The 18,243-nt window shown below is 52.9% G+C and overlaps 2 protein-coding genes across 2 annotated transcripts in view; one reads left to right on the plus strand and one right to left on the minus strand.

Annotated features, from left to right (window-relative positions):
• The window catches only part of SLC67A1 (solute carrier family 67 member 1), a 40,992-nt gene extending 26,350 nt beyond the window's left edge, over positions 1-14,642 (plus strand). The window contains exons 7-10 of the mRNA XM_010225740.2: positions 4,606-4,706; positions 10,408-10,509; positions 12,286-12,406; positions 14,452-14,642. Of these exons, the coding sequence (XP_010224042.2) occupies positions 4,606-4,706; positions 10,408-10,509; positions 12,286-12,406; positions 14,452-14,639 (512 nt within the window). The 3' untranslated portion in view covers positions 14,640-14,642. The remainder of the gene's footprint in view (positions 1-4,605; positions 4,707-10,407; positions 10,510-12,285; positions 12,407-14,451) is intronic.
• Positions 14,643-16,749: 2,107 nt separating this feature from the next.
• PHLDA2 (pleckstrin homology like domain family A member 2) lies at positions 16,750-17,173 on the minus strand. Its single transcript, XM_010225697.2, has one exon. It carries the CDS (start codon positions 17,171-17,173, stop codon positions 16,775-16,777), a length of 399 nt encoding a protein of 132 aa, XP_010223999.2. The 3' UTR covers positions 16,750-16,774.
• Between the last annotated feature and the right edge of the window lie 1,070 nt (positions 17,174-18,243).

Genomic DNA, 18,243 nt, shown 5'->3' on the forward strand with positions numbered 1-18,243 from the left:
TTTTATCTCTTCCCTTGCAGCGGATGGTATCAGGGCTTGTCATACAACCCTGCCTCTCCACTCTGAATATTCTGCTCCTTTATCTTGTGTCGTGGTAGAAACCTGACATTACCTGCAATGTGTCCAAAACCTGCCTGTTTTTCTGCTTCCTTAGCGCCAGCTGCCATCTTGGCACATCCCATGTCACCTGATTTGCCTGTTTGTGCATATTCTTGTTCACAATTCCATCATCTTTAATTTTGCCTGCCCTCTAGCTTCTTTTCCCCCCGCTGTTTGCCTAGAGTCAGCATGTGAACCTTGCTAATGGTGGTGTAAGGAGAGGGTAATGGTCTCTGCCTTTCCCTGCAGAGCCTGGGGGCTCTTTTCCTAGACAAACTTGCAAAAAAGCAACGTTTCTTGCACTACCGTGTCAAAAATTCTTTTTTGTCTGCATCCAAATGTGGGGAAAATGCCTGCTTACAGGCCCAGAAACTGTGCTTTGGTGGGCAAGTGAATGAATGCCCAACTTCTGCAGAATGGCAGCAGTAAATAAAATAGGTCTTTTGGGAAGTGAGGTCATTCAGGGAAGCTAAGGCAAAATAAGAGTAAAAACTACAGAGTTAATGTGCTCCAATTTTATGTATGATTCATATTGCATGGAAATTCCCTTTCTGAAAATCCCTTTAATTTGCTATTGCTTTCTGTGAGCAAATTAAGGCACTTGACTTCGGAATAAAGATCCTAAAAGAGGATTTAACGTACCTTAGCTTTTACATTTTGCAGTTTTTGCTAATTCATTTCTGCCTGGGAAAACCCTGGAAGTTTAAATAATGTGCAACATAGTTTGAAAACAAATTTCTAATTTGTAAACTATAAATTCAGCTTATAGATTAAACTAGATTCAGCCATGGAGAGTGGTTGAATCAGAAGGGGACAGCGTTTCTGGGTTTGGCCAAGTTGTTCTGTTACTCCTTGTTAAGGCTGTGGGGAAACAAGTTCAGCAGGAACTTTGGAATAACCTGCAGGATTTCTGATTTGTTTTTTCTTTTTTATGTGTACTTGGCATTGGCTGAGATCAGTAATGCCAACAGGCCTGCGGAAAAATATCCAGTACCTTCTGATCCCTTCCCCTTCTCTCCTTCTCTCATGCTGAATTGTTTTTTTGGAAATGAGGAAGAAGATGGGTGTCTTGGATGCAAAACTGTTAAGTCACCAAATCCAGCCAGGTTAGGATAAGGTCACGTTTATTGAAGTTAATAGGAGACCAGTTTAAAGAGGATAGAAGAAAATATGTTTTCCTTTTACAGAGCAAGTAGAGAACTTCTGGAAGAAGGTTGTGAAGGCCATATCGGCTGGCTGGGAAGGGGGAGAGCTGGCAAACACATCCATAAGTAGATACTCATGACTGAGGCGGGGATAAACCTTTTAAAAGGTTGTGGAGGTTGGGGCAGGAGGAGATCCCCATAGTGGCAGGTTTGGGAGGACAGTAGGACACGTGGCAGGTCTTCCCCAAGCCGCGTGTCCTACTGCCAGCCCAGGAGACAGGACAGCGGTGCAGAGGGCTGGTGGCTCTCCCCAGCAATGCATTTCTTAGGTTCTTGTGAAGCTCAGCTTCAAAACTTTGTTTAAAGAAAATACCCATAAACCGGCAGTGCTTCGCAGAATTAGACAGTCAGGTGATATTATAGGATGGTTTTCTTTCCCAGTACTAGCTCATCCCAGTATAAGGCGGCGTTAATTTCTCCATTTAGAACTCCTGCAGCAGAGACCACATCCAAGTGCAGCTGGTGCTGTAATGCTCTGCACACTCTCCTTTTTCCAAGAGATGGGTGAGATGCACTTTGCTTTAGTCATCGCTGCGGAAATGCACGTTCCTCAGCGCTGCAGGACACACTCCTCGCTTCCTGTGCAGAGCAGAACCTCGTGCCAAACAAAAACAAACCCTTCCCGTCCACACAGCGAGGCGGCTTCTAGATAAGCAGGAAGGAAGCAGCTGCGCAGAGGCCGGACCTGTGCTAATTAACAGTCTGACCCTTCAGCGCCCGGGAGCATTTCGGGGAGAGCCGGCACGGAGTCATCGGAGATGCTCCTGCCAGAAGCACAGCGGTGAAGAGCTCTGCCTGTTAAAATCCTGGCAACTCCTCTTTGCAGCTCTCTCCTGGGGTTGCTGACCGTCCGCATGCACGTGAAGGAGGGGTTGGCCATCGCCTCCCCCTTTGCAGCGCAGAGCTGCAGGCCGAGCGCCTAACCATCCCATTAACCTTTCATCTCCCTGCTGCTGCTGTGTAATTAATTAGATGATCCAAAATTACAGCCCTTTCTCTGTTTACTTTGTAAACATGCCTGTGATATGTTTAGAAGAAAGCCTTCTGTTCCTTATGGAGCTCATTATTGTCAAAAAGAAGCTTTTTTTGAAAGAGGAAGAGTCTTACATGGTGAGGAACCTCCTCTGTGCCCTGCAGAAGAGCAAAGGCAGCTCTGCTCCTGGGTAGCAGGACAGCTAGCGAGAGCCGGCCAGGAGGACACATCTATAGGTAAGAGTGGCAAAGCTGGCGCATACCCAAACCCTCATCCTGACCGAGTCTTGTAAGGTGCATCAGCTGCCCAGCACTCCTCACTGGTCCTTCTCGTGCCAGGATCTCTGAAGAGCTCAACCCCAGACTCCCCCAAAAGAGCCGTGTGCCTTTCCCTGGGGAAGTCACACTGCGCCTACCTTCCTTCAGGAGAAATCCTGTCTCCTGCTGGAGAAAGCACTCATGGAGCTTGGGGGAGAAGGATCCCACCTGCCTCCACCTGGTGAGGGACTTCAAAGCGGGGGGAGCCGGCACGCTGCTCCAGGGGCAGGCAGGGAGGTGGGATGCTCCGAGGTGGTACCGGCAGAGAGGGAGCTGCGCGAAGGCAGAGCACCCTTTGCGATCTAATCTCACCACGAGAGTAATGCCGTGTGGTTTTTCTTTCATTTCTTCACGTGTGTTCTTTTATAAACACAGGCACCTCTGTTGTGTGTTTTGGTCGCGGTGAGTGAGTACTTTTATTTGCATGTTACCTTAAGCTGGCTTAAGACAGGAGTGATATCAAAGCAAGTGGATGGCAGTGGGGTGCTGCTGCCGAGGGCCAGGGCAAACCCATAGATCTCAGCAAGCACCCGGCTCCCCTGGCCCTTCTGCAGAGCATCTGGGCTGGCTTTCTGTGAGGATGGTGATCCTCGAGATGAAGGGCTGTGGTGCTCAGAGGGATGTGCTGGGTAGTGCAAATGCACTGCTGATGGATGCAGGTGATGGGGTGCACCACAAGGACAGAGTTAGGCTGGTCACCTTGCCTCCTTGTTCTGTTCAGTGCAGAGCAATAGCCACTTTGAGGGGGGTAACTCTTCTTACCAACCCCAAAGTCTTCTACTCAAACATTCTCTTTTGTGAAGTATCACTGGAAAAGGCATTTACCTAACTAAATGTAGGTAAAACGGGTTGTGTTTGCCTGTGCTGGGTGGGCAGGGTGAAGCACAGGATGAACGCACAGTGGCATCGCCAGCAGTCTAGGCAGCTTCTCACGCTTCCAGGAGATGCAAGCAAGGTCGTCCCTGCACTGCGGGGTTCGTTAATCATCATGCCAAGCCATGATCCGTCTTCTCAGGCCTCACATATCGCTTCCTGTACTCTGTTTTCTTACCACGAAGAAGAGAGAGAACGGTAGCTCCCCACTTCACAAGTCTTCGGGCCTTGGAGGACCCGAGAAAGCAGGGCAGGAGTGAACACTGAGGGTCACCCACTGTTCTCTCTTCTGCCTAGCAGGGTCTGTGCTACCCGGCGCTCAAGCTACATGGACATTTGCATGCTGAGAACTGCAGTTTCCTAGGTTGTTAGCACCTCTGAGGTGCAGGAGACATCTGGGGAGGCAGCAGGCTCATCCCCCGTTCCCCGTTGTTTAGAAAACAGTGTTTAGTCATAATATGTATAATTTGATGGCTCTTTGTGTATGATAGAGCGTGTCTGGTCTGGGGTATGCCTGGTGTTGGGGGGGAAATGCACACTGTTGTATTTTTATATGAGATTAAGTTAGTGGGCATCTTCCACCGTGCTCACCAGAAATCACCTTAAATGAAAGGCAGAGCCAGTGCAGGCTGTTTCTGCCCATCCTTCCCTAACTGCGTGTCTGTATCGACACCACTATCTGTCCCCGAAAGAGAAACACTGTGTGCCACTGTGGTCACTGCCACACTGGACAGTGAAACCCGTATTTAAGCAGGCAGCATTCCCCACGGTGAAAATCCCAGGTAGGCAAAAGGAATGAGGACTCCAATCAGATTATTTTATGGTTACAGTCTTGTCTGAACAAATATTTTCTTGCTGCCTTAATGGTTGGTCTGGCTGGGACAATAAAAATATTTACCCCTTTATAATAAACAGTTGCAACTACAGCCTACATAGTCACATTATTTAAAGATGAAAGTTAGCGGGATAAAAAAAGTTAACATTTAAAGATTACATTAATAGACTGGCTTTGAATAGGATTCTGCTTGTATTTACACCCAGGGAGAGCTACTGGCTCGCACTGAAGGTGGAGAGAGCAGCTCTGAGCCATTGCATGTGGGGAGTATTGACGTGTACTTTTTGTTAACCCTCCCTCCAGGTTTGTTCCTGATCATGTTTTCCATCATCTCTATGGAGTTCTTTGGCTTGGAAGCAGCGCAGGCTGGATACCTGATGGCCTATTTTGGTGTCCTTCAAATGGTAAGTGCAGTAGGAGCCCCTCTCCCTCCAAATCAGGGAGAGGAGTGTCCCGATAGCCTTCTTCCTCTGCCACTGTTTGTAGAATTTAAACTGAGCAACCAAGACATGTGATCCCTGGACTCATGCGTGGAGTTGCTATGAAACAGCACCTCTAGCTCCATGGGTGCACCAATCCAATCGGGAAGACTAAGAAACTCCAGCATCACTGTGTTTCATAGTAACTAGATGTCAGCGCGGACCAAAGACCCGATCCTTCAAGCACTCACACATGATCGCTCCAAAACAATGGTGAAATAGAGGATTTCTGTCCATATTTCCAGGTCAGGTCTCTGGCTGGAACGGTCCAAAAGTGTCTGTTGTAGACAGTGACTGTATGGAGTTAATGTGCTGTGACTGCTTTCTGCCGAGGCCCCTCTGGTGGAAGAAGCCCGGAGGGAGGCTGGCGTGCACCAGCGCGGTCTTGTTGCGCCCACACGCTCACATAGCGCTGTCCTTCCCCCGCTGGCATTTCAGATGCTGTTGTTTGGGTTGTGCAGTCAAGTGATAGCGCTGCAGATACGCGTGCAGGTGGAGGTGCAGCCGAATTCCACCCGGCTACACGGACGAGTGGCGATTAGTATCTGCTGACTGGCTTGCCCACTTCGCCGAGTAAATTATAGCTTTATTCACAACGCATATAATGTCCTTTCAGTGCAGCTCATCAAGCGGTTCCTCATCTGGTTTCTCATTCCTCAGTTGGCCTTTCGGTGAAGCGCAGTTGGGCTTTTTCTCGCTGCCTGACTCCCTCCGAGCCCCCTTGCTAGAGCAGGACCCTCCTGTGAGTGTCTCTTGTTGGACTTGCCAACAGTCACTTTTCAGTGGTGTGCTGATATGACAAAAACTGAAATAAAAACTGAGGGAATAAAAATTGAGCCACGTCCTCCTTACTTGCAACCTCCTGCTAGAGCGCAGGGAACAGTGGCAGGGCCGGAGCAAGCATTATCCTAGCCTAGATCTTATTTGGATCCAGTTATAATCCTGACAGACGTCTAAATGCTGAAAAACGATGGCACCGTTTAATGAGATTTCCAAAGTTCTTTTTTTTTAAATCAAATCTTGTTCTTGTCGAAACTGACATCTTCTCTAGTGCGCACACACATACACACATACACAAGATAAAGATGTTACAGACTCCTTTCCAAGCCCAGAATGCAGTATCAGGATGATTCAAGCACCAATGGCCTCTCACTGCTTTCTCTTCCCGCCCCAAGGATATTATGCTCCAATTGCTTAACCTTATTTTTCGGCTTCTCAGCCTCATTTAACCTACTGTGGTGAGAAATGGCCAGCATACCATAAACATCTGTGTTTCTCACTGCTCCTCCAGTTCGGGAGGAGTTTTTAGCAAACGGCCCTGCTATTTCACCTTGTGAGGATGTTTTCTGGCACCCTGAAGTCCCATCTTGTCACTTGAGGACCCCTTGGCCCATGGAAATTCAGAGACGTGGCCAGTGCTCAGCCAGAGAGGGCTCATTTCCGAGTCGCTCCAGGAGCTTGGGAGCCTCTCAGCCTTGGCTGGCTTCTCCCCAGGGCACCTCTCGCCTCCATTCCTTGCATGCTCAGCTGTCCCTGGGGCTCCTCTCCATGTGCTTCTGCATGGGGAGTTTGTCCTTTCAGCCCCATGCAGTCAGCACCCGCCCGCTAGTCCCCAGCACCCATTGGACCTGCCACGGTTGCAAGCTTGCACGCACGTGCAGACAGGGTGCCCAGGCCGTATTTCTAGGAGAGACCGGTGCAGCACTCAACACTCTCAGCTTGCAGTATTCCCATTGATATGTTGTTGTGAAAGTTGTTGGCCATGGACTTTCCCATGCTCTCTGCAGGGAATGCAGGCTGGCTGCTCTGTGGACGAAGCATTGGGCTAGCAGATAGCATGGATTCACTGTTCTGGACTCTGTCCTTGGATAAGCTGCCTTAGCTCTGCTCTGCCTCCAAGTGTGCTCTCCATCTGCACACTTGTTGCTAACCTTCCTGCACGGTGTCTTGGCTGTTGAGAGCAAATCCTGCTGCGTGGGAAGCGCACTGGCTCCACTGAGCATTGGCTCATGCTTTCCAACAGCAAAGCAGTAGAAAGGGTAACTTACAAAATAACTAAAACTTTTTTTTTTTCCTGTGACCCTTAAGACGTTATTGTTAGCCACATCTGCTTGCAATTAGGCATGGAGCATAAGCTCATGCAGCAAAATCTGGGGGTGGGGAGAGACAAGGTGAGCTGGGGGCTGGTGGGATGAAGCTCAGGGGCTGCAGGAGTGCAGCACCCGGGCAGCAGGGCAAAGAGCTGCTCCTCTAGGAAACAAGGGAGCTGCTTGGAATGTGGGATATGGCCAAGGCTGGGGGCAAAATAAGATGAGGTGCCGCTCATGCTCCCTCCTTAGTGGTACGTAATGTGCAGGAAAATGCCTGGGCACCAGGTCCCGTTTTTTCTTTTTTTTTTTTGGAGCGATGAAGGCAATAGCATGGAGAAAATCCAAGCATAGTACCTGCTCAGGAAATGCTGCCAGAAGACTGGGCAAGGGAAGTACCTGGAGGTTTCTATCTGCAGTTGCATCTGATGCTTGGATTTCAGACCTCAGGAGGGGGCGGGGAAAACTTCACTTTAAGAACTTTTTCTGGAAAAAAAAAAAAGAGAGAGAGGAAAAAAAAGCAAAACAAAACAAACCAAAACTCTGGGTGGGACAAAGGGGGAGATATTTATTACCCTGAGGATGAAGAAATCATAAGACATCTGTTCTATTTACTGCTTTTAATTCGTCTTGTTGTACAAACTCCACCTCTCACTGTGCAGTTTCTGGAGGGACAAGTTCATACCGAGTGATGCTGAGGAGATGAGAGAGATTCCTGGAGGAGAGATTTACATTGCCTATCATCTTATCACCTGTCTGTCCCTCTTGCTTTGCCTTTTTTTTTTTTTTCTCTCCCCTGTGCAGCAAAAGAGATGATTAAAGAGCTGGGGATTTAATTGCAGCCAGGTATGCCTAGGGGAAAAACCCACTTGGGGAAAGGGCCTGACAACAACAAACAGAAAGTTCTCCAGTTTCCTTGCTTTGAAGGATTTAAATCCATGGAGGAGAGGTGGGGGAAAAGAGGGCGATTAGGCTGGCGTTTGCAAAACATGCTCTGCTCTCCCAGCTTGGGCAAAGCGCTGTGTTCAGCACTTCGAGCCTCGCCTGCCGGTCCCGACACCCTCCTGTGGGTCCGCAAGACCTGAGATGCTTCTCCAGAGCTCTCCGGCATTACCAGTTTGGTAGTAAAAGTTTTTCCCCCCACAGACTCCTGCAAGATTTTCCACCGCCTTAAGCTGGTTGATTTTGGTTGCCCCTTCAGGTCCTGCTGTCCCCATGGCCACCTGCATGTTCCCCCCCAGCAGCCAGCTCGGCGCTGAGCCTGGGAACTGGCAGAAACTCAAAGGCGAGATCCAGGTCCGGTGCGTGGGCGGCTGCCGCTGGTGTGACTCATGCTCTGCGCAGCGCGCTGGGGCCCCGCATCTCCTGCACCAGCTCATCTGGCTTGTCTGCAGGGCTGCCGGGCCTCCTGTGCGCCCGGCGCGGGAGGGTTTTCCTCAGCTCTGCCCGGCTTTCGGCCAGGGAGCGTGGAAGGGTCTGCGGAAACAACCTTGGTGTTGCGAGGACCACAGAGAAGGATGGGCAACCAACTGGTCACCTAGGGAAATGGCCAAAGAAAAGGTGTTAACAGGCTTTTCTGAGCCGATGGGAGCAGTGCCGGTGATGGCTTCTCTGAGAGATCCAGTAGAACAAATCACCAGCAAGGAGGGAACAACCAGGCAAGGGGAGCATAGCTCTGCGCTCTCCAGCAGTCTCATTTGCCTCTAAAGCAGCAGGAAGAGAGAAGATGGGCGCGTTTTTGCCTGCTCCGTGTGTACACGGCCACGGGCAGTCCGCGTTATTTCACTTGCAAACCATTTCCTTCCCCCTGGGCGCGCGCATGGCGGCGCAGCCGTGGGCAGGCGCGGGCCCCTTCCCCGCGCTTTGGAGGCGCACAGGCTACGCGGGCGAGCACGCGCTGCACCGCGGCGCGAGGAGGCGCAGCACAGGGAGGTCCACGAAGCCCAGGAGGACACTCCACTGCCAACCCTCAGCAATACAAGGGTGTTCATCCTCAGTTCTCTAGGCTTTTTTTTCCCCCCCCGCTCCTGTTCAACTCTTTCTAGGGATTCTGTGAGCTTATCTATGACTCAGGAAGAGCTAGTCTCTCCTGACGTACTTTCAGGTGGAAATTTGAAGCGGAAACAAGCCCTTAGCTCCCAGCGACTGGAAACATTATCCAGGGCCTCAGTTGAGGTGGCTGGTTCTATGGTGTCCAAAAGCCAAGCTGGTGGGCCTACCTACCTATGGCTTATGCATGGATAGGAAATGACCTCACCAGATAAGGTGTAAAATATTCAATGGAGAAGCTAACTATGCGGAGTCCACAGTTGGGCAAAAACAAAGAGCACTGCTTGGTCCAGCGGGAAGGCCAGGGCTTGGGCTGGTGCTTGCTGTTGGGAAGAGCCAAGATGGGCCACTTCCCTCAAAGTCAGCCATTGAGTGGGTCTTAGGCCATGTATTTCAGCAAGACGCTGCTCTCAAAAGGACACCAAAGATCCTGTCTGCCCCCAGTCCTGCCCACAGGAGCCATGTGTTGCATGTGGCTACCCTCTCTCCCATGTTTGGGCACTCACAAGTGTTGGCTGGGACCTTCTTCCTCGAGTTGGTCCCACGGGTAGCCAGATGAGCCATGTGTGGGGCACAGCTGGTGATCCATTCTGATGACTAACGGGAGGGCAGGGACAGAGCTGTGCCTGCATGGTGCATCCCGACTAACAAGGCCATTCAAGTCTGGGCACATTGGGAAGCTTTTCCTCCTGTGTGGTGGCTCGGGCACGGAGCCAGAGTACGGCTCATGCAGCGCCGGGACAGGTTGCGCTGCGGCTGCCGTGACTCAGGCTGCCTGTCACAGGGGAGACAGGGGGACTCACACGAAGCCGGTGATGACGCCTGTCTTGAGGAGCACTCCACGTAGGTTTTACTTTGGGATTAATACAGTGACATACTGTTGTTGCCATGTTAGAGGTGCTCACCATGTTTCTGCTTAAGCAGGGCTGAATCTGGAACACAACTGTTGCACAAAACTGTGTGTTTTTTCTGCCCTAGTGTCGCTCCTTTGACTTAGAGAGCATTTTAGATTAAACCCACTCATCTGAAGCAGGGAAAACTCAGGCGATCCCTGTCTGCACCTCCCCTATAGCCTGTTTCACCAGGCAGCACATATCTGGTAGGCATGGGATGCTGCCCGTCCCCGCGCCCCGAAAAAGGGGACCTCCGAAGAGCTGTACAAGCGAAATAATTCCCAGGGCTTTTTATTTTTTGGGGGGGGGTCCTTCTTACCCCCCACCCCTCCTCCAGCTTTTATTTAAAATCTGGAGATGCAGTTGCCCATTCCTCATGACTGTGCATACTGCTGGGGCACAAGATCAGCCTCCCCTCTTGTACTCGTTTCCTGGAAAAAAAAAATAACCACCCAATTTGTGTATGTATAGTTTAAGATAAGGGCAGGAAAAGTTGTAAAAGAAAAGAAGTGAGAAAATGAACAGCTTGTTTGCTGGGAGTACTCGCCGGGGGGTATCTCAGTGGCACAAATGGGACCTGCTGCACTTCTTCCGCAGGTGGTGCAGGGCCTGGTCCTGGGCAGACTCACCAGCCTCTTCACGGAGAAGACCCTGCTGCGGCTCAGCGTGCTCGTCCTAGCCGGCGTGGGCCTGGGCATGGTGAGACCTGGCATGTCACCGGTGGCGTGTCCCGGGCTGTGGGAAGGGAAGCAGCGCTGCGGGGACCTTGTGCAAATGCGGTTGCGCGAATGCGAGCGCTGCGCTGGGGAGCGAGAGCACGCGGACGCATGAGTAAGCGCTCAGGGCATTTAAAAGGAAAAAAAAATCCAACAGTAATCCTGCACAGAAACTTGTAAATCTGCCCTGAGTCACTAGATTTGCATGCAGATCTTGCCTCTGTCTTTCCTAGCTACCGCGTTGCTACAATTGCCTTCAGCATCTTTCCAAGCCTGAGCTTGGTCGCTGGGGGCTTTCTGCAGAGTGGTTGAGGAAGGAGCAAAGGGGACAATTTCGTTCCTTAGTTTTAGTCTGAGCAATGCTACCCACTGCTGTTGGTGCTGGCGAGGGGGTTGATACTGTGTTAGCCCAGCCAGAAACCCTCCAAAAGCAGCACAGATGGGATGCAGGCTGGGCACAGCAGCCAGTTGGGGGTGGGATTTAAGGAGAGGAAGGTGCATTTTTATCCAAGAAGATGCTGGCACTGGTGCAGAGCAGTGCCCCAAACTGCTCCAGGAACCAGGATGGCTTGAGCCTCTGGCACTGGGAGGAAAGGAAGGGAAATGGCTGCTGTAAGTTGGCTTGTGAGCTGGCAATGAGGCCGTGCCCGCGGGGCTGGGGACATCCTGACAGTCTGGCTGAGACACAAGGGTCAGCAGTCACTTCCCACAGGAGCTATTCATAGGCAAAGGCGGCAGCTGCCGTCCTCTGTGCTGGCGTGACCGCGTCAAAAAGCGCTCTGTTCAAGAGGCTACCAAGAAAACATCCGCTCCTGGGGTGCTTTTCCGTAAAGGAGGAGGTCTGCGATGGGCTGAGTCCTGCTACCATGGTGGGATACTCACTCCTCTGGTTGCTTCTGCAGCGCCTTAATCAGAAGTGCTTAGTCCTTAAACAAAACCTAGGCAAAGAGCCCCTCTGAGGGCAGAAACTCGGCTGTGCATGAGTCCAGAGGGGAGCTGCATGCAGTTCGGGCTAAACCCTCAGCATTTCCAAGTCATTTGTTAGCCGTGTCTCTGGGCTCCTCCACCTTCTGTAGCCAAGGGGCACAGGTCAGGTATTATGGAGACAGCTCCAGCAAATCAAACTTCTGGCTTAACCAGCGGCAGAAGGGTTTTTCTGGCCAGAATAACATACCTCGAGACTAAGGCGGAGATCAGAGACTGCCAAGGAAGGGAGGATTTCGCTTCCGCGCCCCGGAGAGATCTCGTCGTTTGACCAGCAGGGCTGGTGGAAGAGCTTGGAGTGGCCCTAGGGATTCCCACCACTCCACAGCAGCTGCAGGGAGGTCTCCACTAGGAAAATATGCACTACCCGAGCCATTACCCTGCCTGATTTTGCTCGCTAATGTGCGCTCCCAGCCAGGGCACCTGCTGCGAGTAGCTGGATGCAAGGACTTTACTGGCAAGCAACCAGGTAGATCGGATCAGAAATCCCAGCGGTGCTGCATTACATAACGCACCCTGCTTGCTTCTGCTGCAGTTTTAATTATTTATGATAATGAGTCCAAATGCCTTCTCTGGGCTGTTTTGCTTAAGCAATGGATGCTTCCTGAAATGCACAGTGCTGCATGCTTTAAGTAATTTGTGGTGGGATGGGAGGAAGGGTCTCCAAAATGGTGCTAAAAGTCGGCCAGGGTGTCCTCTGCTGGCTGGAGCGTGTGTGGGGTTGCTTGCTGCCAGCTCGCTGGTGACCCACAGCACGTCCTCTCCTGTTGCCTAGGCCCTGATGAGGAACGTGCTGCATTACTGCATTGTCTCTGTGCCGCTGGTGTTCTCCCTCAGCACGCTGGCCACCATCACAGACAGCATGCTCACCAAGGCTGTCCCTGCTTCTGAGACCGGTAAGGCTGGGGAAGATCAGCCCATGCTTGGTCTGCTTTTCCCACAGCAGCTTGCACCCACCAGCAGTGGCCGAAGGCACTCAGCAGGGGCAGAGCTGAGGCACTGGCACATCGTGTCACTGTTTCCAGCAGAAGACCCTGTGTGCCCGCGTGGAGATGGTTCAGGGCACGGGGACCATGCTTCCCTTCCTCCCACCTCTTTTAGTTCAGAAACACGACACAGAGGTGGGAAGGGGCTGTGCCTGAGCGGCTGGCTGGAGGAAGAGGCATCTCCCTGGCTGGCCATTCCTGCTGCTGCCCTGTAGCAGCTGGTGTACTCACAGCAAGCGGCCAGTTCCCTGAGGCACCAAGGGCCCCCTTCCTTTCAGGCCGAGCTGTGTCATGAGCACGGCCCTCCAAATCTCCTGCAGTTCCTGCTTGTGGCAGGGAGCTAGGCTGGGCTGAGCCCTGCCATGTCGTTGGTGAGAAGGACCGCGGGAAGGATGTGCCACAGATGGAGTACCAGCCCCAGCGTCGTATTTCAAAGCTGCCTTTCCGGCGCGGCAGTGACTAACAGAGGGTATTCATTCATGCCATTTTACTCAAGGCGTCTTGCCTGGGTGTGCTACATTACCCTTGGGAAACATGTGCTGCTCCCTGCCTGTGCTGAGGGAACTGAGGCCCAGCAGTGGCTGCTCCTGGCCACATGCTGAGTCTGGCGTTATTGCCCACCTGGGACAGCCCCAAGGACCCCAAGGTTTTGTCAGGTTGAGCCTGAACATGGAGAGACTACAGGGAGAGAGAGAGAGAGAGAGAGAGAGCTGGGGGGAGGGTCCACCACGTCCCCCTGATCCTCATCTGTCGGGGCTGCTGCTGACCCCCACAGCACGGCTGGGAAGGCCTGATGCAGCAGCGCCCGCAGCAGCGCGGCGTGGGAGTCTCGCGCAGCAACGCGGCCATTAACCGCCTCCCGCTGCTGCTGCCCGTGGGCGGCTCCGCGCTGCGGCCGCGGCTCCACCCGCGCCTCAGTCAAAACGCGGGCCCGGAGCCGGCCCCTCCGCATGCAGCCGTGTCCTGAGGGAGCCACAGGCTCACCTTGAGGACAGACCCTCACTGTACCCCACACCAAAAGGCCTCCAGGCCTCCAGCCTTCAGTTAGTGTGCAAAGACTTGGAGACCAGCACCAGGACGAAGGGCTCATTGCGCCTCAGCTGAGCATGGCCCACATGAAACTGAATAGTACAAGAGATCTGCTGAGGCCCATGGCATATGTGTCTTTGCAACATCCGTGCAGCACAGCTGAGCCTTACCACTAGCGTACACTTAATTGAAGCCTATTGAATAGGACTTTTTGTTGTTGTTCAGAAACATGATTGTGAAGGGAGAGCCCCGCTAATAGCTCAGCTTTGTGCTCCTAAATAAAAAAAAAGGGGAGTGGGGGACCAAAAAAAAAAAAAATGTGCCTCTCCAGTGGTAAGAGCCAGCCTGCCAAAGGCACCTGGCAATTAGTCTAATTCGGCTCCCTAGAGGGAGGCAGGTAATTGCAAAACCTGCCCAGAGAGCTGGGTGGCTGTGGGCCGGTTCCCATTGGCAGGGGGTCAGGCTGCTGTCGCACCCAGCGCTTGGGTGCTGCGGCTCTGCCAGGGCCGGGAGCGCCCGCCCCGGCTGCGCTCGCGCCGCCATCGCCACCTCCACAAGGGCTGCGCCCGGCCCCAAGCACTGCCACGCCTGCTGCCCGCTTCCTCCCGGCCAGCCCCACGTGGATGCCAGCGGCCCCGTGACCAGATCAGTTATTAAAGAAAAAGGTTTCAAAAATGGCAAAAAAAAAAAAAAGACCTTTCTGAGCAGAGCTTGGGCTCACAGTGCTGTTCAAATTCACTATCCCTCTTCTTTGCAAGGGAGATATATCAAGGGGGTTTAGGCTCTACCCAAAGTTTTATTTATTTTTTCGTAATGAAGAGCTTATTTGACTTCCTACTAGCACTGGCAACGCGTTGAGGGCCAAGCAGGGCCCTTTGCGCTCTCCTTGAAGCTCTGAGGCAAGCTCATCTCTGCTGTTCCCCTAGGCACCATGCTGGGACTCTGCGCCTCAGTGCAGCCCCTGACCCGCACCTTGGGGCCTACCATTGGCGGCATTTTGTACAAGCACTTCGGCGTCTCCTCCTTCGGCTGCTTGCAGCTCAGCATCAACGTGGGCTTGTTCGCCTACCTCCTCAGGAGCAATATCCCGCTGGGAGAAAAAAAAAGCCTCTGACGTGGCTTCAGGAAAGTCATATTTCCCCCCCCCCACAGAAATAATTCTTAACAAGTCATGGTTGGTAATTTCCTCTTGATTCCACATACCTGGAATAAATCGCGTTCAACAACATGTTGCATGCCTTCAACATCTGTGGCTAGAGACCAGTTAACGGATGGGATAAAAAAGTAAAAGCGTCCGCTTTGCCCAAGCGCCGCTCCGGGCGGCAGCCGGTGGTGGCCGCAGGGCCTGGGGCGCCGGGGCTGCCGGTCCCATTGCCCGCCTGGCGCCGCAGCTGCTGCGGGTCGCATTCCCCCAGAGCCAGGGGATTAGCAGCCAGCATCGCGGCTCCGCTTGGGCTTTTTCCAGTAACACCAAGATAAATGGGGAAGCAAAGCCGCTCTTACTGTGTTAAAGGAGTGCAGGGAATGTTTTATTCTTGCTATTGTGGAATCAGGGCTAAAAGCCCCCACGTCACAGGCAAGGGGACCCCACTCAGCGCACTGCAGCGTGCAGCCCTTGCGCTCGCTTCCCCTAGCTACTCCCCCTCCATGCTCCTTGTTTGCTCTCGCTGCAAGCTGCTTGTTACTATATAAGCTTTTATAAACAACATCCTCTATGGGTATCAAGGCTCCTAGCACTGATATTGAGGGGGTAGAAAAAAATAATAATAATCAATTGCCAAATCGAGGCTATGGACCTCAGTGATTTCCACAAGGAACCAGCCGTGTCGCCGAGCTCTTGGTCACAGCACTGCCAGAAAAAGCCCGTCTCACTTTTCCCCAGTTATTCTGGTGCAGTTTAACCAGCCCTTGAAGCTGTAGAGGAGCAGCAAGACAGTAGAGCTGGGAATTTAGATTCCTACACTGCAGCGGGCAGGCATCCCCTTCGGCTTCGCCGCTGGATTAGACTGAAGTGAACAAGCCGCCTTTCTGCCTTAGCGTAACAGTGAGCTACAGTGGGGCCAAGACAGGGGTTGTCAGAAGACAGGAGCACTTGATCATTGCTGGCAAATCCTCCACTTCCTTTCGGCACAGCAAGGACTAAGCAGCCATTACTAGAGCACTTGCGAAAGCGCTTTAAAATGAACACGTGTCCCAGGAGCCTTTGACACTTCCAGCGCCATGTGGAGCCAGCTCTGAGCTCCCTCACGCACACATGGACCACTGAGGATCCCCCTCCTGCCCCCAGAGCGAGCCGCGCCGGCAGCCACACAAGTTACTGCACCACCAAGCGTAGTGATAAAAAGTGAACATTTCAAGTAATTTATTTGGAATGGACATATTAATGTAAAAGCAATATTAAGACTAACAACAGCTGAAAGACATTCATCAAAATAAATACAAATATAGATACTGCAAATAATTTAAAACCGTTCGTAACACCACCAGTCAGTGTTGAATCTTCCTTGCATCTCATAAATAGGAGATAATTGCCAGCAAAGCTGCACCACCTCGAACACGTGGGCGCTTCGCTATGAGTCCTTTCGAAAGTCTTTGGTTTCAATTTTTTTTTTCTTTCTGTTTTATTTTTTTATGCATCTCAGGCAAAGTTCGGGGCTCTTTGCTCAGCAGCCTCAACCAGGCTTGGTGAAAAACCAAGCTGCTTCCAGCTTCCGTCTTCACTTTCCTTCATTGGTACCCTGTTCCATTTCAGTCCAAGACACTTGATCTTGTTATCAGCCAGCAGTATGCTCTGAAGGCAGCAAAAAATAATAATTAAAAATTAATAAAGTTAAGTGAACAGGGCAGCAGAGAGAAAAACTGAGCCTTTAAAGGGAGACCGAGAGACCGGAATTTATTTTTCCGGCTGGTGCCTTTATAGGGAATTCTCCAAGGAAATCACTGCTCAGCGGTATTTCCTCCTCCACCCCCAGCACCTCCTAGCCTAAATCTGCAGCCCACACAGGCACCAGTCCCGACGGCCCCCCACAAGCTGGGGCCGTGGGTGGCAAGACGGAGATGGCAGAGCCACCGATTTCTCCGGCTCACACGGAAAAAAGCAAAAAAAATTTTAAGTATAGATTTTTTTCTTTTAATAATTAAAAAATAAAAAGAAAGAAAGAAAGAAAAAGCAGCAAAGGGGGAAAAAAGGAAGGAGGGAAAGGAGGCCGGGCGGCCGTTCTCACCGTGTGCCGGGTGCGCGGCAGGGGCTCAGGGTGCCCGGGCCAGCCGCCGCTCCTGGGTGCCCGCCGCCTGCTCCAGCTCCTGGCGGCTCTTGAAGTCCTGGATGGCGCGCTTGTTCTGGAAGTCAATGAGGGCCATGGTGATCGAGGCATTCCAGCAGCTCTGGTCCGGGCACCGAAAGTCGATCTCCTTGCGGTCCTTGGTGACGATGGTGAAGTAGATGTACTTGCCCGTGCGCTCCACGCAGTCCACCTTGAGGATGGAGCCGAAGCCCAGCTCCTTGCCCTTGGCGCGCTTGTGCCCGTCGGGGAAGAGGCTCAGGCTGTCCTTGGTGAGCACCACCAGCTTCTTCTTCCACAGCTGGAAGAGGCTGTCGCTGCGCTTCTCCAGCTCGCCCTCGCGGATCACCTCGGCTTGCATCTTCATCCTCCCCGGCGACAGCGACAACGACGGCGGCTCCTGATCCCTGCTGCTCCTGTTGCTGCTCCTGCTGCAGCGGCGGCTCCGGCGGCGATGGCCGAGCCCCGCCGCGCTGCCCACGATTTATTGCAATGAATCAGCGCCTTCCGGTGCCTCCCCCGCCGCCGCCCCCGGCCGCCGCCCCGCCCCGCGCCGCCCCGAGGCCGCGGCGACGGGCGCTCGGCGGGGCCGCCCCGTGGGAAGCTCCGGCCTCCCCGCGCTGCGCCCTGCACCGCCCCTGCTCCCCGCTGCGCTGCCGCGGAGCGCCCCGGCTCCCCTGTGCAACCCCGGCGCGGCCCGCGAGCGCTGGGCACGCTCTGCTCGGGACCAGCACCAGCTGGGCCATAAACGGGCTCAGGCAGAGGTGCTGCTGTTGGAGATGCCCGAGCAGGCTGGGCCGCTGCCTGGGCCGCACGTTTTGTCACCCTACATTTCATCACCCTGTGCTATCGCCGGATATTTGCCCTGGTCCCAGCCCGGCACGGCCCAAGCGCAGGGCAGGGCTGGGCAGGGAGCTCCGGCCTCTGGTTGCCAAAGCAAAGCCACATCCGCCAGCGGCGTCACCGCCCGGCCTTCACTCCCCAGCCTCAATGAAAGAAAGCAAAGGTTGGGGCTTTCGTGGGGTCTGGGGAGGGCTTTTCTTTTCTTTTTTCTTTTCTTTTTTCTTTCTTTGGTAAGAGGAACTTACATCCCGATTTTCTGGGCAGATGCTGGTCTGTTCTGCAAAGCAGCAGCGTGGCTGCCCAAAAAGAATGGTCACCCACCCTGCCCCAGACACAGAGCTAGGAGCAGTGGGGTTGGCTTGCTGAGCAAAAGCCACTTTTTTTTCCCTCCCCCCGCCGCCATTAACAGGGCTCAAAATACAACAGGGCTGAGGCTCTTTCTGCAAGGGAAATGGGACACCACTTCAAAGAGATTAACCTGGTTAAAAAGGGGAGGGGAAAAAGCGAAAGAAAGAAAGAGGCAGCAAGTCCGGAGCAGTAAAAGGAACATCTGGAGGCAGGGAAGGGCCTTGGCGTGTTCGCACACACCTTGCT

The sequence above is a fragment of the Tinamus guttatus genome, unplaced genomic scaffold (assembly GCF_059628265.1).
Source record: "Tinamus guttatus ecotype Peru unplaced genomic scaffold, ASM5962826v1 Tinamus_guttatus_pri_ptg000240l, whole genome shotgun sequence".
NCBI lineage: Eukaryota > Metazoa > Chordata > Aves > Tinamiformes > Tinamidae > Tinamus > Tinamus guttatus.